The sequence below is a fragment of the Babylonia areolata genome, chromosome 21, assembly GCF_041734735.1.
Source record: "Babylonia areolata isolate BAREFJ2019XMU chromosome 21, ASM4173473v1, whole genome shotgun sequence".
Classification (NCBI taxonomy): Eukaryota; Metazoa; Mollusca; class Gastropoda; order Neogastropoda; family Buccinidae; genus Babylonia; species Babylonia areolata.
In genome coordinates, this window is record NC_134896.1 from 39,827,023 (window position 1) to 39,854,134 (window position 27,112).

Genomic DNA, 27,112 nt, shown 5'->3' on the forward strand with positions numbered 1-27,112 from the left:
CATGTAAACCGACAAGTAATGCTTTTCTTCAACTGCCCAGTTCTGTTCCATCAATAAATGTCACTTCTTTTCTATTGGAGAAATATTTTTTTCGTCTTCGGTTTAGAGGCTATACGAAAGACATCGTCTGCTTCCGGGCTTCAAGATGTCCTCGAAGTCGAAGTATGTAAGAACTGAATCAGATATTGAGAAGTACAGAAACGAATCAAACTGGAAAAAAGCAGTGGAAGCAGCAAGATCAGTGGAGCACAAATCATCAGACTTAGGTAAAATAAATAACTGTCTATAGAAAATACCCAAGTGTAATATCCCTTCACCCTAGCTGAGGACCAAGAAGATACGAAGTGAAGAAAAGCACAGAACTCGTCCACGCTTGTCACTGCAGTTTTGCAGTGCAGCTTTGTAGTACTACTTTTATTATCGTTCGGTCTGCAACTCAACCGACTTCGCCATCACATACATAGCAATGCACTCTTCGCTTACCACAACCCATAACAAATTTCCCATTTTGTTGAGTGCTATGCAGATGTTCTTCGTAATCAGTAACGTTAACCGGTGTTATGCAGTTTATTTTACATTTGCCTAGAAGTTCAATGGTGTGAAAGCCTGGCCTGAGGAGAAATATAGAAGTGATTCATTTTTGACGCAATTTTTCCTAGGCCAACAAAATCAGGAGTGATGTTGGATGCAACTCTTCTTCAGTGTCTTGAAGAAGGGTGTGTCTGAAGAAGGTTACACCTGTCACATGCATGTCAGTGTCATCATCAGTGCCCTGTTGTCAACTGAAATAAAAAGTAGTCTATGCAGTGTTGTTTAATTGCTTACAAACTGCATTGTGTGTGTGTGTGTGTGTGTGTGTGTGTGTTTGAGCAAATAAATCCATGCACACATGTAACTTTATGTACAATTTCTTTCCCTTCTTTCTTTCTTCTTTCTTTCCCTTACACAACCAATATTGACTTGTCGGTGACTGTTGTGGTGAATGCATCCTGGTATTTTCATGTCTCCATAACCCACAGAACAGTGACATGGATTACAGGATCTTTAGTGTGCATATTTGATCTTCTGCTTGTGTATAGACACTTAGGGGGTTCAAGCACTAGTAGGTTGACATATGTTGACCAGGGAGATTGGGAAAATCTCCACCCTTTATCCACCAGGCACCGTTACTGAGATTCAAACCTGGGACCCTCAGATTGAAAGTCTAATGCTTTAACTACTCAGCTGTTGCACCCGTTAGAAGTTTATACCTACACCTCCCTTTCCCCCCATTTAACTCCATATCAAACAATTGTAAGGTAAGATTTTATAAAGTAATTTTGTTTATTTGAATTAGAACTTTTTATGTTCATTTTTGTTTGTTTTACTTTATGTGTTAAACTGTGATCATAGCATTCATTATGACTGGTTGAACGGGCATGGGAGAAGAGCAAAAGGATTTCCAGTTTGGCTGCTGTGACTTGCATTCCTGATCCTGTGTGACACAATATATATATATATATATATATAGAGAGAGAGAGAGAGAGAGAGAGAGAGAGAGCTCATCCTGTGTGGAGTTGTGGCTTTGTTGTAGGGTGTCTTCCTAGGAAGCCAGAGAATCTGAGTGTAGGGGTCTGTATACCACTCTTGCCCCTCTTTTTGACTTTGAATGGTGGTCTGGACACTAGTCATTTGGATGACATCATAAACTGAGGTCCTGTATGTAGCATGCACCTTGCACATTTAAAAGAACCCACAGCAACAAAAGTATTGTCAATGGCAATATTCTGTTGAAAAGTCCACTTTGATATGAAAACATATATACTTGCAGACAAAAATGAAAGAGAAAAAAATATATGGGGAGAGCAGCTGGAATTTCACACACAGGAATCTGCTGTGACAAAGAGTAATACAATACAATACAATGCAATACAATACAATATAATACAGTACAGTACAGTACAGTACAGTACAGTACATTGTAATGCAGTTCAATAATGAGCCTCAGTATAAGGAAATAGGGAAAAATTTAGTGTGACCATTCCCACTAAAAGCCAATGTCAGACTAACAGATGCTCTCGAATTAGTCAATAGTTCTTAGTCCTTGCACACTGTGATGCTATTTCTGAGGAAGTGCTAATTCTTGGACTTGGAGTGTTGAAGAATTACTGAAAACATTTGAATGTGTACAACTTTTGTCATTTAAGTTGATTTATCACATTAAGCATGCATACATGACTTCATACACTGCATTTCTGACTTAACTGTGTTTTGATATATTTAAAAAAAAAAAAATTATGGGCTAGCGATAAAGCCCTGTTCTTGTGCTTTTTTCACTCATCTTGGACTGCATCAGACATATTTTTAAGGAAAGCAAAAAGACAGAATAGAAGGCTTGAAAAAGAAATTGAATTCATTCTGTCAACATTTTCAGCTCAACTGGTGTTGCTGGTGTATGGGGAAAGTCAGCTGGAGGAGTTCCTTCAGGAACATAGCCCTGAAGAAAAGAATCAACACAAAGCCAAAGCACAGCTGAGGACGGCTGAAGATCAGCTCCACAGAGCCTGCCAAGCAAAGGATAAGGTGGGAGTGTCTATTCTGTTGTATTTGGGTAGATGCCATGGCTTCCAGCCAGTTACATACAGGATTACTCTCAGCAACAGAAATGCAGAGTTTAGATCTGTGCCAGAGTTGGTGCTTCTCAGCTGCTTGTTTCTTTGATTTCACATTTTGGGAAGTATTTTCTCTTTAAGTTTATGTATTGTTAAGTTGTTAGCATGCTCTGTCTGAATTTGATTTTCCACGAGAAAGTTGACATGTCTGTAATGCACTTTTGAAAAATGAAAAAGAAAAACATCACTTAACACTTTTGCTGTGTGTGTGTGTTTATTCAGTGTGTTTTAAAGCTGACATGTCTTTATTGTGCTATCATTTGAAGAAAAAACAGAACATATTATAATTGTTGTTTTTTGTTGTTTTTCTGAAAGAGGCATGAAAACAGCTTCACTCTGAGACCTCTTTCAAGTATGCATCTTTGCATGTACAACTTAGTATTTTTAATTGTTATTGTACAAACAGGTTGTGCTAAATTTTATTTTAGTTGCCTGCAAGCATGAAGGCATCATGCTGAACTTAACATTGAGTGGGTGTATCATCAATGGTCAGTTGCTAAAATGAGACTTGAATTGACATGGTGGATTATCTGCAGTTTGTGTTATTTCTGGGAATGATGTTTTTGGACAGGTGGGAGTGCAAGGCCAGCTGCTGCTCAGTAAGCTGTTCTACTGCTATGGAGATTATCAAAAGGCTCTGGACTTGCTGGATCGCATTGACCTGCACAACATCTCCCTCAGCTCCACCTACTCACGCATGTTCCACATTGTGGCTGAAGCTTATGCTGTTAAAGGTTGGTCACATATTTGTGGGTGGTTGAGGGTGCATTGTGTGTGTGTGTGTGTGTGCGCGCACGCTCTGTGTGTGTGTGTGTGTGTGTGCGTGCGTGCGCGTGCTGTGTGTGTGTGTGTGGGTGTACGCGCACACACATTTGTAAATTTGTGATTGAAGGAAGGGGAGTGAGTGAGAGAGAAAGTGAATGAGTCATGTTTTGACCAAAACATTTACACAAACAATGTAACAGGATAGGAGAGGAGTTTAACCAGACCATCATTTTCTCATTTGAAATCAGTTATTGATGATGCATTTATGTGCTTATTTTGTTCAGATTTGTTTATCTTTTGAAGTGAAACAAATTGTAGCACTCCAGTCCTTGTCCTCAGGATTTTGCCTGGAGAAAACAGCTGCCCCTAGCACCAGTAAGTTCAAGGCGGCAGAGCATGAAGAGAAGATCATGAGCTGTTATGAGAAGGCAGGGGACCTGGCCATCCTGTTCTTCCAGGACCATGAGAAATGCTCTGCACAGCCACTGTCAGCCTCCACGGGGTCCAACCTGTCTGTGGTGGAGGTGGGGATGGGGCCCTTGGTTGATCAGGCCATACAGCGCTCGCCGCTGTCTCATGTCAAATGTGGGTAGGTGTCACTGTCAGTGGACTGGTGGTGGGGGTGCTGATGTTTACTGCGCAGTGGTAAACATGCTGTTAGAGTTAGTTCCATAACATGCTGATTACTTCATAATGGTGAACATGGTGGTAGAGTTAGTTCAGTAGTGGAGTGATGGCCTAGAGGTAATGCGTTCACCTAGGAAGCAAGAGAATCTGAGCGCGCTGGTTCGAATCATGGCTCAGCCGCCGATATTTTCTCCACCTCCACTAGACCTTGAGTGGTGGTCTGGACGCTAGTCATTCGGATGAGACGATAAACCTGAGGTGCCGTGTGCAGCATGCTCTTAGCGCACGTAAAAGAACCCATGGCAACAAAAGGGTTGTTCCTGGCAAAATTTTGTAGAAAAATCCACTTTGATAGGAAAAACAAATAAAACTGCACGCAGGAAAAAATATTTTTAAAATGGGTGGCGGTGTAGTCTGGCGACGCGCTCTCCCTAAAGAGCAGCCCGAATTTCACATGGAGAAATCTGTTGTGATAAAAATACTAATACAAATACAAATAACATGCTGATTACTGCACAATGGCATACATGGTAGTAGAGTTAGAACAATAGCAGATGATGATAACTAAACTATTGTATACATGGTGGTAGAATTAGAACGCTAACAGAAACTGATTACTGAACAATGGTATTCATGGTGGTAGAGTTAGAACAACAGCAGATGGTGATTACTGCACAATGGTAAACGTGGTGTTATAGTAAGCCCAATAGCAGATCGTGATTTACTGCACAATGGTATGCATAGTGGTAGAGTGAGAGTCTGAACAATAGCTGATGCTGATTACTGAACAATGGTATACATGGTGGTAGAGTTAGAAAAAAAGCAGATGCTGATTACTGAACAGTTGTATACATAGTAGATGGGTTTTAGAACAATAGCAGATGCTGATTATTTAACAATGGTATACATGGTAGTAGAATTAGAATAATAGCAGATGCTGATTACTCAACAATTGTATACATAGTGGTAGAGTTGGAACGATAACAGAAACTGAATACTGAACAATGGTATTCATGGTGGTAGAGTTAGAACAACAGCAGATGGTGATTTACTGCACAATGGTATGAATAGTCGTAGGTTCAAAACAGTAGCTGATGCTGATTACTGAACAATGGTATACATGGTGGTAGAGTTAGAACAATAGCAGATGCTAATTACTGAACAGTTGTATACATAGTAGAAGAGTTAGAACAATAGCAGATGCTGATTATTGAATAGTGGTATACATGATGGTAGAGTTACCACAATAGCAGATGCTGATTACTGAACAATGGTAAAAATGGTAGTAGAGTTACCACAGTAGCAGGGGGTGGGGATGGGATAATTTTGTGGTGGAACAGTTTATCAGATTGTGAGCAGTTGAGGTGGAATGGGACATCACTGGTTTTAGTACAAATGACAGGTTTTAACAAGTTTTCAATTCATTTATCATCATTTTCTATTTAAAAAAAAAAAAAAAAAAAATCAAACAAACATATGTCTGCTTCATTTGATTAGAATTATCAGTTCATAATCTATAAAAATTGATTTTTTTTTCAATATGATTTGATGGGGCTCAGCATATGTGTAGTCTTTTAGTTTTACGAACATAAATACATTCACAGTTATAAACTGATAACCACGTTCGTACACACTGGTGCATGCATACACAAGCATGCACAAACAACCACAGAGGTACATGAACATGGAGAGACACAGAAAATAATGACAAATCATGATGTGTTTGTGTTGCAGGGATTTGATAAGGGGTGTGAACAGGTTCAGGGAATTGCTTAGAGCTGTGGAGTGCCGAGCAACACAAAATATCAGACTGGTATTCATGTTTTCTTTGTTCTGCTCATTTACCAGTATCATCTCAAACACTTCTTCACATTGTCAGTGATTTCATTCAAAATTTGTTTAAAAACTGATTAATCAATACAAAGCAAACAGAAGAAATGACTAAGAAGATAATTACAATAAATATGGTTTACGGTGTTATTAAACTGGACAGTTCCTGCTAAAGATTTAGTTTTTTAGTTTTGTCTCCAATATCACAAGTTTGCTGATCAAAATCATTGATCTTTCAGAATGTTTTAGCAGTCTGCAGTGTTACAGTGTGTACAGGAAGAAATATGGCAATCAAATTTCATATAAAAAAAAATTCCTCACTGCTAATTACAGACTGCAGATCAGTTTTTTTGTTTTTTTTATGTTTTTGAAAATCATGATCATAAGACCCAGGATGATTTTTGGCAAGTGGTACAGGGCAGATAGGTTGTTTTGTTTCTGTATCCCACCCCCTCCTCTTTTATTTATGATAAATTTTCTTTAATTCTTTTATGATTAAGTTTTGTGTGACATGTATTATTTGAGTGCTGAAAGTGCAGCACTGTTGAGCTCTGTAGCTGTGACAGGGGAAAGTATATCTATGTCTGGGTTATTGTAATTATTATTTGATTCCGACATAATTTTTGTGGATTAAAAAAATATGTTATGCCTCAGCCCCTTTTTTGACTGAAAAAAAAAAGCTGAAATGTATGTTTGTTTCAGACTCTTGCTCGCCATTTAGCGGAAGTATTGATACGAGGTATGTGTGAAACAACGTACAAACCTATTGATTTGATGGCTCGGAGTTCACAGGCCAAAGGACATAAACCTCATGTTTACTCAGGAGACAGGTAGTGACATTTCACACTTTCATTTTCATTTTTTAACAAAATTTTAACACTTTCATTTTTTAACGAAACTACTTGTTTTGAAAGAAAAGAACAGTTTTGATCTGTGTTGAAGATGACCAGACCAGGTTCTTTTGTGTCAGTTGTTTAATATTATAGTTCTTTTATTTCTGAAGGCAAATAGTGCATTAGAAAAGTAATTTTGACATTAGAATCATACAGGGATTGTGATGCCTGTGACATATTTCCAAGACTATACAGCAGACTTGGGTTTAGGTACCAGAAGTGGTTTTCTGGGTTCTTATTGTGCTCAGAATATTAAGATTACTATCAATTAATTTTATTTTGTGTGGAGCAGTGTCAGAGTCATTCCACTGAAAAACAGCTGACACTGATTTGATGCCTTGTTTCATAGATTTTAGTTATTGAAAACCTGAGCAGCATAAGTATTTACTGTTATTTCCAAGTTTGTATTTGAGTAAAGGTATTATTTAAGGTTTCATTATCTCCAGTGTTATGTTGCTGATAATGTGATATGTTGATTAAAAACAGAACACAACCCCCCCCTCCCCCCCCCTACACACACACCAAACAAACAACATTTGTGTTGATGTGTTGTAACGAATAGATTTGCAGGTAAATTTTGGTTTTGTATTCTGTGGCAGGTTTGTTCCAGAAGACATCAACGAAGAGACCTTACTGCTGCTGCTGATTGCTGAAGCTATTGTGAGTAGACTTGCAGGTCTTAGACTGTCATTGTTGATATGACATTAATGTTGAAAGTTGTGTGTTGTATTAAAAAAGTTTTTTTTTTATCAACCAGTTCCACTATAGTCAGAACAATTTGTCTTGTATATGAACTTTTTTAAACTGCCCAATCTTTCACTCCTACTCCTAAGAGATTTGATAAAACATGACATCCAATCAGACATACTTTTTTTTTATATTGTTTTTGCTTGCTGTTAGCTGTATTTTCTCTTGACACATGCAAGACAAAATATCTTAACTGTCTGACAAATTATTTGTAAATCATATACAAGCGTTTGTGCATGTACATGCATATGTGCACAAGAGAGCGATCAGAATGAAAGGAGGTGTGTGTTTGACCCCATATGTACATACTTTGTGCTGTTTGTGTTGTTTGAGCTTAATTTTATTGAAAAGCTTCCTTGCAAAAGAGGCTGTTTCAAAGAACTACATGACACTACATTTAGTTATTTAGGACACGTGTAGTGTTTCAAAGAAATGCATTAACTTAGATACAGTTAATGTCACAAAGTGAGTTGTTTATGTTTGATTTATTGTAAAGCTTCTTTGCTATCATTGTAGAAGTCCACAAGAGAAGCTGCTTCAGAGAAATGCATAACCATACACTTGTTTTTTTTTAGGACATATACAGTGAGTGAAACAAAAGTAGCTGTTTCAAAGAAAGACATGAACTTAAATAGTTATGTAGGGCACGTGTAGTGAGTGAAACGGGTAACTTGTGTTTAATTTATTGTAAAGCTTCCTTTGCTTTCTGTGTAACAGTCCACAAGAGAAGTTGTTTCAAAGAAAGAGGTCATTTGTGTATTTATTGTAAAGCTTCCTTTGCATTCTTTGTACCGGTCCACAAAAAAATGTTTCAAAGAAATATATGATGTTGCATTCAGTCATGTAGGACATGTATAGTGAGTGAAAAATGTTGTGTGTCGTAATAAATGTTTTGTAAAACTTCCCTTGCATTGTGTGCACCAGGCCACAAGAGAAGCAGTTCTGGAGAGATCAGAAGAGGTGCAGGAGGCACGACAGTTGACGTTTGCCAACGCCTCTACAATCTATGACCTGCTGACAGTGATGCTTGTGCGCCGTGCCCAGTTCACCCTGCTGTGTGAGGTGAGAGGCGTAGTGCTCATTTACAGAACTTTAACGCATCCTCTGATTTCTCAACAACAAGAGAGAGAGAGAGAGAGAGGCGTCGTGCCAGACCAGCTGCAATGAGTGCCTGTCAATGATAGTCATGATGATGGTCTTTTATTGGTGTTGGGTAAAATAGTTGCTGTCAAAGAGGGCACTGCTTGTGTAAACAGAAGAAAGGAAATATGCTAAGGGGGGCTACTCGCTGCAGCTACTTTCGATTTCTCATCTTTTGTGGACTAGTAGTATGCACAAGACAGGAATCAGACCCCTGCTAGAGTCTGCATGGGTCACTGTAAGTGTGTTAGATTATATGTAATTTTAGGGGGAAATAATCCTTTCAAGGAAATGCACGACCTTATATCCAGTTGTTTAAGTCACATATAGTGAGTGAAACTTGTGTCATATGTGTGCAAGTACATGTTGACAGTTGTGGTTTTCTTTCACTTTTCAGTGTTAGATCCATGTTGGATAGTTATGGCTTTTGTTTTCATCACTTTTTCTTGGCTATCCGACATGCAGGTAAAGGGACTGAGCTTATGATCCTGAAAAGTGATGGCTGATTGCTTTTTTGGAAACATTTTGGCAGATTGGTTTAATATTATTCAAAGCAATAAGCATACTGGAATGATGATGATAACACCTAAAACATGGAATATACTTTTGGCTGATCATTCTCCTGAACAGAGTGTATCAGAGAATGATCAAAGTCCTGTTTCTTTTGCAGTCCTTTGAGAGAGCATTGAGGTTTTCCTTCGAAGAGTTCCACATTTGGCACCAGTTTGCCAATTCACTGATATGTGCAGGCAAGGTATGTATGGCTGAATATCTTCCGTCACCACTTTTTTCTGAGGAGAAGGTTATAGATCTTGTTTTTTGCTTTTATCACATGGATTTGTGATATAATGAATTACTATAGCAGAAAGGTTTTTGTTTGTATTATTCTTTCTCAAGTGATAGCTGTGTCTTCCTTCTCTGTATTCTGTATGTCTTTTCCTGTTTGTCGGTCTGTGTGTATTTTCCATTTATCTTTACAGCAACAAAACAACAGTGTCCACCTCTTATACATATTTTTATATGGATATGCACAAGTAATGTCACACACACACACACACACACACACACACACACACACACACTAAAATGTTTCTTATTTATGTGTACCCCCTTCAAATGGGCGCCATGGCCTCTCTTGAATAAAACGTTGTTATTGTCACACACACACACACTCACACACACGCTCACACACACACACGCTCACACACACACACCTCTTGACACATGAAGACACTCTTACACTCATTATGTTCGCAGTCAGACACATTTACACACACAGACATACATGCAGGGAGAGACCAGGATAAGAACAAAGACACACACTAATCGGGAGTTTTCCAACTACATTTTTCTTCATACAAACCTGTCCACACAATTCCCTTTACCCAACACCTGTGGGGACAGATTCTCTGTGACTAGAAAAGGGAACAAACTTAAAAGAAGGCACTGGTACCAAGAATAAAGGTGACTGACTTCCCTTGACCTGCTGAATGAAGCTGACAAGCCAGTACACCCAGTTGTCTACCCTTCCTCACAGTTGCTGCTGCATCTTGGGTTGATAAAGCAAAAAAAAAAAATGTTACCAGGTATGTGTCCCACACATCTGATTAAAGATTATTTTATAAATTGCTGAATGAGAAAAAAACAAATTCCACCACTTCATTTCATATGAACAAACAGGTGTGCATATGCAGACACACATGCATATGAAGAAGTTGATACGATCAGTAAAAAAAAAAAAAGATAGACTCTGGGACATAACTGACCAATGCTGTTTGCAGTACACCCGTGCATTACTAGTGATGGCAGAGTGTCATCAGCTCAAACCCAGGAATCCCGTTGTACCTCTTCAGGCTGCAAAACTCTGCTATGAATATCTTCACATGGTAAAGTATTATGTTGTTTTGTTTTGCCACTTGTACTTATATTATGTGTAGTTTCAGATATCACTGCTGTATATTTTGTATATCATTGGAAGAGAAGTGTCAGTACATTGATAACAGGATTAAGGGGATATTAGAGTGAAAGATATGTTCTTTTTTATGAATGATTACATTTTACTGTTCATATTCCATTGCAATGAGACCAGACCGGGAAGTAAAGTGTCATGGATCAGCAATGAAAGTGAGGACTGTTTAGTGGATCTGTGTTGCATGGTTAAACTACCAGTGTTCCTTTCAAGACCAGTTATGTTGGCATTGAAATCCTTTTGAGTATATAGTCCTATTTTGAAGCTTGAAGTTGAGCACAGTACTTTCATGCATTTGTATCAGTGTCATTACTGTGGTATGCACATTAGTAAGTGAATAAAGTGACAGTGAGTAAATGTATTTGAAGAGTGCAACATGATATCTCATGAATAATAAGATGCAAAAAGTTAGTGAAAGAAAACCAGAACACACACATACACACAAATGTGTGAATAAACATATGCTGTATGACATGTGAACACCCACGCACAAGTCATAATGAGAAGAAAGAAACTAGAAACACTGAAAACAGCTCAACAGTGAGTTGGATTACAGAACCTTTTTCATGCCACAAATTTTAAGGTATTGATAGCAAGAAGTCCTATTCATATAAGGTACATTTATTTCATTATTGTCATCATTTTGCCACTCCTTTTTCTGGGGTTTTTGTTTGTTCTTATATGTGCTTTTTTCTTTCTTAGTATTTGTCTGTATGTTACAGTACGAGCAAGGGATTCAGTGGTCAAAGAAGGCGATTGCTATAGGCAATGGTCACCCACTGATGCCACGTGCCCATGTGGCTTTGGGCATTGGGCTCAGCATGCGTGCCACAGAGGTCAAGCTGCAGGGGGAGAGGAAAGCCTTGTACAAGGAAGCTCTGTCAGCATTTAGGCAGTAAGTGTGTGTGTGTGTGTGTGTTTATGTGCGTGTCTTCTTCTGTGTATTAGTTATATGGGGTTTCCTGAAATAAACAAGTCTAGTCTTGTCGTGTCTTGTCTTGGCGTGGCTTGTCTTGTGTTTTGTAGAATGTTGTGCAGGATGTCTTATTATGTTCTATTTATCAGTTTATCTTTCTGTTTTGTTTCCTGTATTAAAAAAAAAGAAGAAAAAAATATTAATTTTGTGTGTGTTTAACCAACTCTGATTAATGCTGTCATGCAGATCATGTTGTGGGTGGACATCTCTCACAATGTCTTTCTTTTCCCCTCTTCATTTTCATGTTCCTTCTCCAAACTCCTCCCACATCCCACATCTACTAACTTTTTCCTTTTTTGTTTTTGTTTGTTTCTTTACTGTCTGTCTGTCACCTGTCAGTGTGTCTCCCTTAAATGAACTACCTTGGGTGGTTGTTGTTGGCAGAGCCCATGATTTGGATCATCAGGATTACCTTGCTGCCTTCCACATGGCTTTGCAGCAGGCTATTCTCAGACAGGTGAGTGGCTCTTGTGTCCAGTGCCTTCTGGTCTTGAGTCATATTACACTTATCCTTGTTTCACATTACGTTGGTGTCCATCATCATTTCTTGGATTCTTGTAGTTTGGTTAGTTGACTTTCCTTGTCTTACTTGTGCGTGGTCTCTCAACTGGATATTGATACTCTTGTGATTCCGTTTTATGTGGTTCTGTCACATTTTCAGTAAAAAGGAGAAAGTGATATTCACTTTCGTGAGTTCATCTTTAATACTGCTAGATCTTCAGCTGTGATCATTAAACTTCTGAAAACACAAGCACAAAATAGTTTGGAACCAGCCCTTTTCACCCAACCCCCCACACCACACTCCCCTCTCACATACTCTCTTATAACTGCTGTGCATAAATGCTCACACAGTTTAAATGTCAAATGTTTGGCAAGACATTTTGATGTTAATCCAATCTTTTTCACTTGCTGTAATCTGTTTCACTTACCGAAAGTTCAATACCACAGTTTTTTGTGTTTTTTTCACTCCCCACACCCCCTTTGAGCACGACTGTGGGGTATTGCTGCTTCAGATCCCAGAGGCCATGCATTATGTCCAAGTGGCGCTGATGTATCGCAGCGATCACATCCACTCTCTTCACCTCCTGGTTCTGCTTCTGACTGCACAAAAACAGAATGAGGAAGCCCTCATGCTGATACACGCTGCCTTGGAGGAGTATCCAGAGAATCTCAGGTAACTTACTGATTGTTCCTTTAACATTTTCATTTGATTTTTTTATGCCAACACTTTATAAAGTGATGGACTTGTAAAGCAAAAGAAAACATAAAAAAAAGACTGTTCTTTCCCATGTCTGTGCTTGACCACAGTACACGTAAGTTCAAATGAGAAGCAAACACAACATTAAAGAAAAAAGAGAAGAAAAGAAAACGGGGGGAAAAAACCCACCCCCATAAGAATGTGCTATTCTTTTTCTTTTGAAAGGCTCTGCCTTTCTTCTTTGGCATTTAAATCTTCTCATTCCCTTAACAGAAATCTACATGAACAAATTTCTGTTATAATAGATGTTTTGACAGCATTTGTATTTCTTGGTCATTTATATTTAGTTGTGTTTTCTGAACGTATAAAAAAAAGAAGAAAGAAAGAAAAGAAAAAAAAATGCAGCAAATTTTCTTCTTCTTCTTTTTAAAAAAATTATTTATTTATTTTTTAAATTTATGTTCAGTTGATGGGCTTTTGAGATTTCATTTGTCATTGTGTTTCTGTGTAATAGATTTGTTTGTTGATTAAGCCATTTTTTTTCTTCGTTCACCTGTTTCAGTCTGTTGCTGACAAAGTCTAAGTTGGAGGAACTGTTGGTCGGGCCAGAGGAAGCACTGACCAGCTGTCGACAGATGATGAAGCTGTGGAAAGACATTCACGAGATAGAGGACAAAGAGTAAGCCCTGTTGAGTGTTGGGATGTAAAGGGCTCAATGCTCAGCTGATATCACTTTTTCATCTAAGCTTACAGCTGGGCCAACAGCAAATATTCACATTTGATTCCACCCTCCAGCAGCCCTGATTCCCCCGAATCACCATTCAAGTTCCCACTCCCTCTCTTCTCCTACCTTTTAAATAATTACATTCAAATGTGAAAATGAACATGTTAATGAAATGTCTACAGAGATGCCAACTGTTAGATTTCGCCGTATTTTGTTACAGTCGATCGGAGTTTGTTCCTACGTTACACCAACGTCAAAATTGTTTCAATAAGTTCTTTTCGACTACATAGCATGGTCACATGCTTTCCTGTCGTAACATTACCCAGACGCTCTTGACCTGTCGATCATGAGGCCAGGGCAGTTGATACAAACCTTGGTCTCACTTGATGATGCTAAGGTAATGCGGGCCTGTTTACATTGAAACACCATTGAGTGAATCAGTCAGCTTAATCATAGCAGTTACACTGTGTTGCAGGTAGGCCTGAGTGTTTGTATGCCTTGTAGATAAAATGTATATTTAATTACACATACTCAACCGTGACCCACTAGTGCATACTCCGGCAGGGATCTGACATTCATGTCCTGTGCAAACTATTATCCGCCTATGCAGAGAAAATGAAAGTAGCTACGGCCGATAACCTCCCGGAAGTCAGTAACCTCCCCTTTGCCGAAAATTTCCTTTTGCTGATGTGGCTCGGAGTCTGAGTGTTCCAACCACATTCAAAATGTTCCCATCAAATTTCATGATTGTTCTACAAACACTTGACAGGGGTTGGCATCTCTGTGTCTACAATCACCTGTATGTTTGACGGGACATAAAACAAAATCCTCCTCCTCACTGTGTGCTACGTGTGGGCAGGGAGTCTGACGGGCCGTCCCGACTGATGGACAGAAATGCCTTTGATAAACGCAGCCTTGCCCAGCTGACAATGAACGAGTTCAGTGACCGAGGATCGGGTGAGACTCTCCATCTCTCATACCTTGCCAGCAGGTTTTCTTCTCTGTGTGTCTTGTGTGTGTGTGTGTGTGTGTGTGTGCATGCGCATTTGGCTGTGGATGTATACTGCTGTACATACATGCATGTGTGTACAGGTGTCAGGGTGAGAAAGTTCAAGGAGAAGAGAACAAATGATTAACAAGTAGTAAAGAGTGGTAACTCTCTATTCACAAGGTACACAATTTGAAGTCAATGCTGTTTACATTACTGAGTCAGCTCTCACACAGGTAAATAAAAGGTACATTGGAACAAACGGAGAGATTTACCACTCTTTACTATTTGTTAATCAACTTCGAAGAGGTTTTTCTCATGACTGAAAGGAACACTTGAGATAAATTTTTAGAAGCAGTAAATTTGTCAGAACTTGGCTGAAAAGAAAAATACTACCAAGTGGAAGAATATCAGTAGTAAAATCTTTAATTCTAGTTAAACTTATTGATTTTTTAATTATTTTACCAACCCCCCTCACAAACCGATCAAGCAGCTGCAAAAGTTGAGTTTGTATGTGATAGCAAAAATGGTAAGATCAATAGACGATGTTGTGTCCATGGTATTCATAATGGAAGGTTAGGCATTCTGAATATTGAAATATCCTTATAAATTTTAAAATCATCATAGTTACATAAATTAAGGGTGCAGACTCCCATATTGAAAGTAATACTGATATCCCTGTGTTCTTATGTGGAAATTGTGAACAGTTATGGTCCAAAATGATTTCATACTGACAAACTCAAATATGGATATAATATTATGTTTTTACATCAAACATTGACGTTAGTTATAATGTGGACCGAAAAAATGGGAAGGGGAATAGTAAATGTCTTATGATGAAGCTAGTCTTCATCTAGAGTGTATTTCATTGTCTTTTTAGCTCACCAAAGTATGTTGCACGCACATCCAAATAGAGGTATGCCTGCAGAAATGCCTTTGGCTTGTTGAGTTGGGTTTGTTGGGTTTGAGGTTTAAAAATATTTTTGTATGAAGGTATTTCTTAGCTGTTTGTTTTCTAGAAATGCCTTTGGTTTGTTGGGTATGAATATTTGTGTGATTTGTTGTTGTTGTTTTATGTGTTTGTTTGCATTTTTTTATATGTTTGTTTGCATTTTACTTTCCATTTTTTTATCCATCTGTTTTTCATTTTACTGATGTCATTTCTTTCTTCCCTCTGTTTTTCTTGTTAAACAATTGACCATATTGTCTGAAAGGAAAAAAAAAAGAAGGGAAAAAGAAATGGAAATGGGTATGACGCTGATGGCGACTGTGTTGATTACCATGATAATGTTAAATCACAGTTCTTCAAATGATTGTTTTTTTTTTTGTTTTTTTAAGTACATGATATTCTCAGAGGTGATGTATATGTTTAACAGTAACAAAAAAGGATTTATCTGTAGCTTGTGTTGCCCATGAATTTTTTTTTTATTCACATATAATACTGTAAGGAATTGTTGTGTCTTGATTTGTGGCACAATTATTGACATTGTTGTTTTTTTTTTAAAAAGACAAAAAGACAAAAAAAGACTGAATAAGAATATTTGTGAAGGGAGGAAAAAAGTTTCTAGGTTTGTCTGGAAATTGTTTTTTTCAGAAGATAGTAAGATGGGAATTTATTGTGTTTTGCATTTAAAAGAAATTGATTTTTTGTTATAATCAGTAGCTTATATTTAAACAAGTTTATGCTGGCTGTTCAGGACATGAACTGTGTGTGATACTTTTTGGTAGTTATGCAGAAGTCATATTGACTCTCGATTTTGAAGGATTTATCTTGACCTTACTGTATGACTAGTCTACCTTACACAAATGTAACCTTGTTAATGTTTGCTTGTCCATATAATGACTAGTTTGTCACTATCAATGGTAGGTCATGGTATCCAGAAACAAACAAACAAACAAAAAACAAAGCAAAAAACTTTCATAATTGTTAAACTGAAGATATTTACCTTTCTGCTTGTCCATATAATGACTAATTTGTCACTATCTATTGTAGGTTATGCTATCCAGAAAAAAAAGAAGAAAAATGAAAGATAAACTCAGAATATTAACCTTTCATAATTGTTAAACTCAAAGTATGTACCTTTCATAATAAACAATTATTCAGCTGAAACGAAAAACGGTGCAGTTTAAATTCCGCAGGGTCTGTGCGGGCGGAGTCTGTAGCAGCATCCCGGATGGAGCGTGCATTGTCTGAGGTGGCCTCCTCCCTGAACAGCTCCTACATGCCGCGCCACGGCTCACAGCAGTCCTGGCTTCTTCAGGCCCAGATCTGGCTCCAGCTGGGTGAGACACACACATCATATGAAAAATGATGTGAAATGGATACTTATATAGCGCCTATCCTCTGTCAGAGACCAAGCTTTAAGTGCTTAACAAATATGGTGTCATTTGCACGACAGGCTGCCTACCTGGGTAGAGCTGATTGACGGCTGCCATTGGGCGCTCATCATTTGTTTCCTGTGTCGTTCAGTCAGATTTCAGGCACACATTTGTGCAAACTCAGACAGACATGTAACATTTTACATGTATGACCATTTTTATTTACCCCACCATGTAGCAGCCATACTACGTTTCCGGGGTGTGCTTTCTGGGTATGTTCTTGTTTCCATGATCCACTGAAAGCTGACAGATTATAGGATTTTTATCATGCATAAATGATCACCTGTGTACTTATACTATACACACGAAGTGGGTTCAAGCAGATTAATTAAAAATAAAGAAAAGCTTATGCAGACTAGACTCACGGAGACAGACATGTAGTAAGCAGGCACACATCAGTTCACACACACACACACATGACATTCAGTATTCACCAACAGACTAAGACAGACATGTATACATCAGTATGCTTACCCGACATGGCGGGTGACAGAAAAATGCAATGTATGAATGTGATTCCTGTGCTGGTTGGTACTTAGACTGATGGGCAGACAAGCATATTTATATACATGTTATGGACAGATACACAGGCATGATCAATAGATATTAATGTGTTGTTGAGTTGGACTATTGTACTGATAACAGCTTTTCAGGTTTTTACAGTCTGGACTATAAAACTTTGTGAATAGCTGAGCTGTACCTGGTGCTGGACAAAGTGTCAGAAGCAGAGGCCTGTGTGGTGGAGACCAGCTCTATGTTCCCTCTGTCTCACCAAGTCTACTTCATGGTGAGCTCCATGTGTGTGTGTGTGACATTGGGGGTGGGAGGGGGGGGGGGATGATAAAAAAAAACTTGATTGCATAATTTAATTCCACATGCTGTAAGTGTATGTTTCACATGATACCTCAGTTTATTATCTCTCAGATCTCAGTTTATTGTCTCTTACATATGACTTAGCTTTATCACAACATAAGGTCCAACACAAACGGAGACAGTTGGATGGGATGCTGAATGGAGAATGTACGACAGTTCTTGAAGTCAGCATATATCACTTTCTTTGCAAGGTAAGTTGTCTTCACTGGACTTGCACAACAAAAAGTATGTAACATGTGTGTTGGTCTTTGCAAAGCAAGAAATCTTCATGGGACTTGTGCTTCACAAAGTATGTGACCTGTGTTCTTTGCAAAGTAAGAAGTCTTCACTGGAGTTGTACTTCATAAAATATGTTTTATGTGTTCTTTGCAAAGCAAGAAAGCTTCACTTGACTTATGCTTCACAAAGTATGTGACGTGTGTGTGCTTCTTTGCAAGGCAAGAAGTCTTCACTGGACTTGTGCTTCACAAAATATATGACATGTTCTTTGCAAGGCGAGAAGTCATCACTGGACTTGTACTGCACAAAATATATATGACATGTTCTTTGCAAGGCGAGAAGTCTTCACTGGACTTGTCCTTCACAAAATGTATGACATGTTCTTTGCAAGGCGAGAAGTGTTCACTGGACTTGTACTGCACAAAATGTATGACATGTTCTTTTCAAGGCGAGAAGTCTTCTCTGGACTTGTCCTTCACAAAATATATGACATGTTCTTTGCAAGGCGAGAAGTCTTCAATGGACTTGTGCTTCACATAGTATGTAATGTGTTGTGCAGAGGGGGCGGGTACTGGAACACAAACAGCAATTCCAAGAGGCCAGAATCTGCTATGAGAATGCCATTGCCATCAACCCAGGCCACACCAAGAGTCTGCTTCACCTGGTAGGTTGTCGGAAGATAGCCCAGCATGTCCCATTGCCCTTCCTTTTCTCTGTGTTTTGTACATCAGTAAAAAATATTGTCTGTGAGGGTACTGAGTATAATAGTATGACATGTGTTGATCTTTAATCAACTCTTTCACCATCAAGTTTCTGTGAAATTTTGTTTGAGGTGGAAATGAATAATCTGTGATGAGGTAACTGCATTGCAAGACTGTATTAAAAAAAAATTATATATATATATTATGCTAAATTTAACTCAATAAAGGTTTGCAATATTAATTCCAGACTTCTTGTTCGTTGATGTTATTTCACCATTTACCTCACATGAAGTGGAGATTAGCATCCATCAGAATATGTGTAGTTTTTCTCTGAAAGTAAAACATGTCATATTTGTGCAGTACATTTGAAATTTTAGTGTTGAAAAATTGTTGACAGCTGCAAAAACATGTCCAAGACAATGTTTGCAGTTAAACCATTTTCTGCATTTTTAGAATGCCAAATAATGTTTCTATCTTTGTTTCATTATGGGTATATGAAGCTGGGTGACTGCTACATTTTGACAGTGCACTGAATACTCTTATTTCTGCCTCTTTCAGGGTGTGGTGACTGCTACATTTTGACAGTGCACTGAATGCTCTTATTTCTGCCTCTTTCAGGGTGTGGTGACTGCTACATTTTGACAGTGCACTGAATGCTCTTATTTCTGCCTCTTTCAGGGTGTGGTGACTGCTACATTTTGACAGTGCACTGAATGCTCTTATTTCTGCCTCTTTCAGGGTGTGGTGACTGCTACATTTTGACAGTGCACTGAATGCTCTTATTTCTGCCTCTTTTCAGGGTGTGGTGACTGCTACATTTTGACAGTGCACTGAATGCTCTTATTTCTGCCTCTTTCAGGGTGTGGTGACTGCTACATTTTGACAGTGCACTGAATGCTCTTATTTCTGCCTCTTTCAGGGTGTGGTGACTGCTACATTTTGACAGTGCACTGAATGCTGTTATTTCTGCCTCTTTTCAGGGTGTGGTGACTGCTACATTTTGACAGTGCACTGAATGCTCTTATTTCTGCCTCTTTCAGGGTGTGGTGACTGCTACATTTTGACAGTGCACTGAATGCTGTTATTTCTGCCTCTTTCAGGGTGTGGTGACTGCTACATTTTGACAGTGCACTGAATGCTCTTATTTCTGCCTCTTTCAGGGTGTGGTGACTGCTACATTTTGACAGTGCACTGAATGCTCTTATTTCTGCCTCTTTCAGGGTGTGGTGACTGCTACATTTTGACAGTGCACTGAATGCTCTTATTTCTGCCTCTTTCAGGGTGTGGTGACTGCTACATTTTGACAGTGCACTGAATGCTGTTATTTCTGCCTCTTTTCAGGGTGTGGTGACTGCTACATTTTGACAGTGCACTGAATGCTCTTATTTCTGCCTCTTTCAGGGTGTGGTGACTGCTACATTTTGACAGTGCACTGAATGCTCTTATTTCTGCCTCTTTCAGGGTGTGGTGACTGCTACATTTTGACAGTGCACTGAATGCTCTTATTTCTGCCTCTTTCAGGGTGTGGTGACTGCTACATTTTGACAGTGCACTGAATGCTCTTATTTCTGCCTCTTTCAGGGTGTGGTGACTGCTACATTTTGACAGTGCACTGAATGCTCTTATTTCTGCCTCTTTCAGGGTGTGGTGACTGCTACATTTTGACAGTGCACTGAATGCTCTTATTTCTGCCTCTTTTCAGGGTGTGGTGACTGCTACATTTTGACAGTGCACTGAACGCTCTTATTTCTGCCTCTTTCAGGGTGTGGTGACTGCTACATTTTGACAGTGCACTGAATGCTCTTATTTCTGCCTCTTTCAGGGTGTGGTGACTGCTACATTTTGACAGTGCACTGAATGCTCTTATTTCTGCCTCTTTCAGGGTGTTGTGTTACATCAGCTTGGAGATGACAAGCTGGCAGAGAAAATCCTGCGTGATGCTATTAATGCAGACCCTACATCTCACGCCTCCTGGTTTGTAATCCTTTTTTTTGTTTTGTTATGAACCCTTTCACCGCCAGTCAATTTAGAGTGCAAAATTCCCTTGTGCAATAAACACAGAAATTATGGTGTTTGAGAATAGCTGGGGATTCCCCCTGTGATGTGTAGAAGATATGGCCTATCCTACCACGGAAAATAAAGAGCAGTAGGTTCATGGATAACAGATCCATGAGCTGGTCAGCCTTCAGTTCTTCTTCTTCTTCTTCTTCAGCGTTCGTGGGCTGCAACTCCCATGTTCACTCGTATGCACACGAGTGGGCTTTTACGTGTATGACCGTTTTTACCCCACCATGTAGGCAGCCATACTCCATTTTCGGGGGGATCACCCTTCAGTGACATGGGTCCTCTGCCTAGCTGCTGCATAAATGTGAGTTTGGCAGTGAAAGGGTTAAGTAAATTAGAAATAAATATCACACATAGTGAATAAATAATGGGGAGGGGTGACCTTGTTAAGAAAGGCATGGCATACTGGTGTTGATCCTGTGTGCTGTTTGGGCTTCATTTTTATAGTTAACCGAATATGTAATAGGCAATAGTATTTTTCATTATGTAATTGGTTGAAAATATTTCTTACTTCATGGAGAAGTCCACACACTTTGACACTCCCTTAAAGAAACAAACTATATTTATTAAATATTCAACCTTAGTCTACTTTGTGACTGCAGGTTGTTTGCTGCTATATGCATGACTTTGACTTTTTCCTGTTAAAATGTTACACTGGAAATTGCAAGGCCTCAGTTTCAAGTGATTATTACCCACTCAATAACAGAATGCCATAATCAGTTGATCCATTAAATTCAAAACAGTTTCAGTTCATGGAGGTCTCAAAACATGCTGACTGGTCCATGTGTGCTACACCACATCTGCTATACTTTAGAAAGAAGGGTGAAAAAAGAGAAGAAAATAAGAAACAGATGCTTAAGAACTTTTAGAAACCCAGCTTACTGGTTGGGCCTTGAGCTCCTACCCTAGGTTTGTGTAACATAGTGACATACATCTCTTCTGTATCCCAGCATAGTGACATAAATCTTTTCTGTATCCCAGCATAGTGACATAAATCTCTTCTGTATCCCAGCATAGTGACATAAATCTCTTCTGTATCCCAGCATAGTGACATAAATCTCTTCTGTATCCCAGCATAGTGACATAAATCTCTTCTGTATCCCAGCATAGTGACATACATCTCTTCTGTATCCAACTTTTTGTGGTCTGACAGTTCAAAGGATGCCTAAAGAGTTACTTGCCATTGCCTGAAGTTTACAGGTATTCAAATGCCAAGAAATATATCAGAATGTCAAATAATGTCTTTTTTTAGACAAAGGAGGTATGAAGGAGATGAATACAGTGATAGGATATCCTGTGGACATACATCTTGACAATTATTATTGGATTTAGTACATGATTTTAACATTCCTGATCGGAATGCTGAATTCCATTAACCCCTAGGCTGCCTGCATGACGAGATAACTCGTCATGGCAAGCATGTATGCTTCGCTGCCTGCATGACGAGATAACTCGTCATCGAAATATTCTGACTTTTCCCTGGTTTGCATTCACTTCCTTGGCAAAAATAGTGGTAGCTTTAGCCTGGGGAATCTCTCTAGATTCTATTCCTAGCTAGAAACCCCATCTACGTCATGAAGCAGTCCTTTATTTGAACGTTTTGGTTGGGTCACTGTCCAAGTGTTTGCCTGACCTCTCCTAGCTCGCTCAACAAAATGTCGGACTGACGCCGTGCTCAAGACATGCGATCGTGACGAACTAAATCAACCATGATTTCTTTCTTTAGCTGATGCTCAGAAAGAATTGAAGCGTAAATTCGAAGGAGAAAATAGTGATGAACATTTATAGGACAATCTGATAGAAAATAAAGGGAGTAATCAAGAGAGTGGCCAAGATGCGACTGTCAGTGAGTGATGCCGGCTGTACAGATGTTAGCAGACGACAGATGACCGAATTAGCAGCAGAGCGATATTCTTGGCACGCAGCCAATGCGGGATCTGATGAGAACTGAATCAAGTGACCGTGTCAGAGGGGTGAGGAGGAGGGGGGTGGAGACTGAGGGGGCGTGGCCTCACATCCATCTTATCACTTGGAGAAGTCACAATGTATTGTGTATCTATCTCTTAAAAAAAATATATATATAGTGGTTGTTCTAGTATGATTTTGTGTTTGCAGATATCCATTTGTCCAGAAAATATTATGTTTTTGTGCAAATTACCTGACTAATGTTTGTAATGAACAAGTTGAAAATGTGACAAAAAACAAAACACTGATTTCAAAACAACAGCATGTCACTAAAAATATATAAAATGGGAAAACAGCATGTGTTTTGTATTCTTTATTCATTTACCTTTCAGAAAATATATACTTTTATGGGTCTTTCTCCAATAACAAAGAGCACAGAATTTTTTGAAAATTTATACCCGTTTTTTGTGAAGAAACCCTGGCAAATAGATTTCACTTAAATCTTATTTTCCTGGCAGCGAAAGGGTTAACTGAGCTGCAGACTTGGAGGAGTCAAGTTTAGAAATTAAGATATTATTTAGTTTTAAACCTGATTGCCTGCTTTCTAAGTGTGGATGGTTCAGTAAATATTGAACAAGCAGTGCAGGAGCTGTAAGGCCCGGAGTGAAGTACGCAAACATCTGCATTGACGGAAAAGTATTTCAGAAGTGATGCCAAAAAGTATGGGTTAGACAGGTGTGTGTATTTGGGCCCACAGTATAGAGGTGAGACCCAGAAAGGATGAGACTGACACATGCATTTGGTGTGTGTGTGTGTGTGTGTGTGTGCGTGTGCGTGTGTGCATTTCAGGTACACTCTGGGAACAGTGTTGCTGTCGTTGGGGCAGTCGGCAGCATCCAGTGACTGCCACTTGACAGCAGCCAGTCTGGAAGCCAGCAGTCCCATCGTTCCCTTCACCGTCATCCCTCGACTCATGCAGTGAGGGTCTTCATCCTCCATGCACTCTGCCACACTTTACACTTCACCCTCTTGTTCCCTCTCTTTGTCATGTGGTTTTTTTCTTTCTGTTTTTTTTTTTCTCTTTTGTTGCTGTTGTTGTTCTTTATTCTTGTGATCTGGAGATGGATTGATATATGAACACTGTGCTTGCTTGAAAGATGGTTGGTGCTGGATAGTTTGAAGTTGTATCACTGAAAAGCTGTGGAAAAGTGGAACAGATGACAGAAAAACATGAAACACAAAGAAAAAAAAATGAAGATATTAGTTGAGTGGAAGTTTTGAGCCCATTTCAAAAATAGAGGCTGCAGGAGAAATGACATAAGACAGTTATCATCTTATGACCAGAGGGTTTTCCATTTTCCATTTTACCACTGCATTGTTAACTTCAGAACTGTGTTTTGTATGTAAGGTTGTGCCTAACAAGTTAGTGTCAAAGATTGAATTCCTACTTAACCATTTGATGTATTTGTGTTTCAGCTCATTTAATTTATCTTTGCCTTTTCCCAATGGCCAAAACAGTCCTTAGTGCTTTTTCAAACTTTTATGTCGTGCTCAAGTTTCTTTTTTTTTTAACATGGTCAACTACATTAGGTTTACCTGCAGCTGATCAAGACACTACAAGTCTCTTTTGACTCTAACTGGTATGCAAGTATGCTTCATTCTATTAACATTGTCCATGTTCCATAATCTGAATCACTTTGCCAACAGGTGTGAGTTCAGTTGTGACTTTGTTCCTTTGCATATTGATGTACGCTACTTATTTAAGTTCAGGTTTAATTCTCAGTTCATTAAAAAAAAATTCAGTGTGCTGCGTCAGTTTGTAAGAATCTTAGGACTTTCATCAGAATACTCCATTTTGGGCTACATTATTTCAAAGAGCAGTCATTAATTTTGTTGCTGATAGCGATGACAGAGCTGTGCAACATGTTTAAGATTCACATATATAATTGGCAAGTAAAAACATAAATGAAATGGGGAGAAAGTAATCTTTTCATTGAATCTCTCTGCTGAGTGTACTTTCAGTTAAGATCAAGGTGAAATATACATTGTCAGTATTTTAATGCAGGTCACAGATATTGTGAAATAATTCTGCTGCAGCCTGGGACACCGCTTTGACACTGCTGTAGATCAGCTTGATATAGTTTTGAATTGTTGTCATGATGTCAACACACTTTTCCAAGAAGCACAAGTCAGGCAGATAATTCTCATTTGGTCACATTCCGGATTAACAGTGTCAAGTTTAAGGTCAGAATATTTTTGTTCTTTGAGTAGACATTTGCTGTTCTGCATTATCACCCACATAAATGTTGATGCTGTATTTCTAAAGCAGGAAAAAATAAAATGAAATAAACTGTATCCTGTTAAATATGACCTCTTTTTCAGATCCCACGGTCAGTGAAAGTCTCTGTAATCACACGATGACTTTCCACTGGCTGAATGGGGTCCAGATTTATTTATTTGTTGATTTATTTACTAATTCATTGTCATTTATTTTGAATGTGTGAACAACATGATCCAGCTGGCAGAATGTGAAAATATTTGCTTTGTTTGCGTGGAAATGCCCAAGGCAACCAATATTTTGTATATCTGTGCAGAAGATAATTTGTAATTAAGTAATAAGGTTAGCACTCACAATAATGTTTTGACTCTGGATTTTTTTCAATGTGTATTCCTCTTGCAATGGCAGGCATTATGCCAATAAGTTTGAACCAAATATGGTTACTCATGATCACTGGTGTGTGTGTGTGTGTGTGTGTGAGTGTGAGAGAGAACATGCTTTAACAGTCCAGATGATAATGTGAAAATATGTTGTCATTCAAGTGAAAATATGGTATCATTCAAACACCTGTTCTTGTTTTATATCTGTGATACTGTAGTGTGTGTAACACAAAATGAAGATTTTGTGCCAGATGAAACTACAGCCATGTAATATGAGCATGAAGTCAGTGGTGAAAATGATGTGCAATAGCTGTCACGGATTGTCTTTGCTTGCTCGCTTGTTTATGTAAGTATTTACTTATTTGATTTATTTAGTCTTCCCTGTTGCCTGATTGTGAACGTCTACCAGGTTGGATTATCGAATTGATTTCAGCTGGCAGCAACCTTTCCCCAATTTCTATGGGGCCAATGTGTCAATGAGCCAAAGTTGGTGCACATTTCACGCATGTTTTTTTTGTTTTGTTTTTGTTTTTTAACTTACTTTTTTGATGTTGAGAAAATGTTAAGCTTTACATCAGTAGTAGTTGTGAAGAGTGTACTTTGGTTTCCTTATTGTGGCTGAATCATCCTTATGTATTTGAACCTTCTGAAAGGCATCAGTCTCTGTGGCTGAAACATGTGAATGAAAACTTACCTCTTTTTGTCTCTCCTGTGTTGGCATATGAAATCATTAATCCTCCTTCTTGTTGTTCATCAGATAGGAAACCATTTTCTTCTCTCTTCTGCCATCTCTGTCTTGTGTCTTTCCCTGAAATTCCCTCTGATGCGTCCTGTAGTGTGTGTCTGCTTTTGTTTCTTGTTTCTCTGCTGCACATATTTTGTTCACTGTACATTCCCAAAATAGAGCACTGAACAAGAAACACTGCCTTAATTTGGTGTGTGATGTCATAAACGAACATGGAAACAAAAATGGTTTGGGTGGGATGAACGTCTGCAATGATTGTGTAAAAATAGAATCGGTGGCAAGATTTCATTTTGATTTTAGCCAGAGGCAGTTCTTGTTATTTTATATTTTATTTTTGTGTGAGTAGAATGCATCACATCCAAAGTTCCAGATAAGAATCATGCTAGGCTGGGCATTTTCTCCCTGCTCCTACCTCCATTCAGTGTTTGATAGTGGTCTGGATGCTAGCCTTTCAAATGAAAGGAATTGAGGGACTATGCAATATTATCCTACCATATGTAGCTGAGCTCATACAGCTGTGCACATATCTCTGATGTAAGTTTGTGAAAATAAAATGAGTTAGATTTTAATCTGCTGAGAAGATGGGCATACCATTGAAAGATGTGAAGATTTCAGAAACAACGGAACAAAGAAACACAATGAAATGTAGTCTGAATGAATACCTGTAAAGTGACATACTTGCTATAGTCAAAATGAATCATTTGTATTATTAGAAAATAATTTAAAAAAATAAAAAGAAGAAGAAAGAGCCTGCAATTCTTGCATTTTACCTTGCAGGAAATAGGAAGTCAAGATTTATTCACTGCAGAACTGGCTGTTAAATCTCCACATGAAAAAGAAAACTACAAATGAAAATGAGTTCCTTATTTAAAGCTACTGTGGCAGGTCATGTGGTGTATGTATTGTTTGATAATTATGCCACATTGAACTAGTTTCTATTTTATGCTGAGCACAGTTTGTACCGAAATAATGGGGCAATTACAATATATTTGTTTATTGTACTTTGATGTGTTATTTGACATTTCTGGATCTGTCACTTGAATAAAGTTTTGATAATGGA

The 27,112-nt window shown here is 38.5% G+C and overlaps 1 protein-coding gene across 1 annotated transcript; it reads left to right on the forward strand.

The window, feature by feature from the left end:
• The first annotated feature begins 123 nt into the window (after positions 1-123).
• Positions 124-27,112, forward strand: LOC143295889 (tetratricopeptide repeat protein 7B-like). The gene is made up of 20 exons (XM_076607563.1): positions 124-266; positions 2,414-2,562; positions 3,223-3,385; positions 3,756-4,005; positions 5,778-5,856; positions 6,576-6,703; positions 7,366-7,426; positions 8,438-8,575; positions 9,324-9,407; positions 10,435-10,539; positions 11,345-11,517; positions 11,983-12,055; positions 12,612-12,772; positions 13,359-13,475; positions 14,380-14,477; positions 16,648-16,791; positions 17,577-17,674; positions 18,539-18,643; positions 20,563-20,654; positions 23,499-27,112. The coding sequence occupies exons 1-20, from the start codon at positions 146-148 to the stop codon at positions 23,629-23,631; spliced, it is 2,472 nt and encodes an 823-aa protein (XP_076463678.1). The 5' UTR covers positions 124-145; the 3' UTR covers positions 23,632-27,112.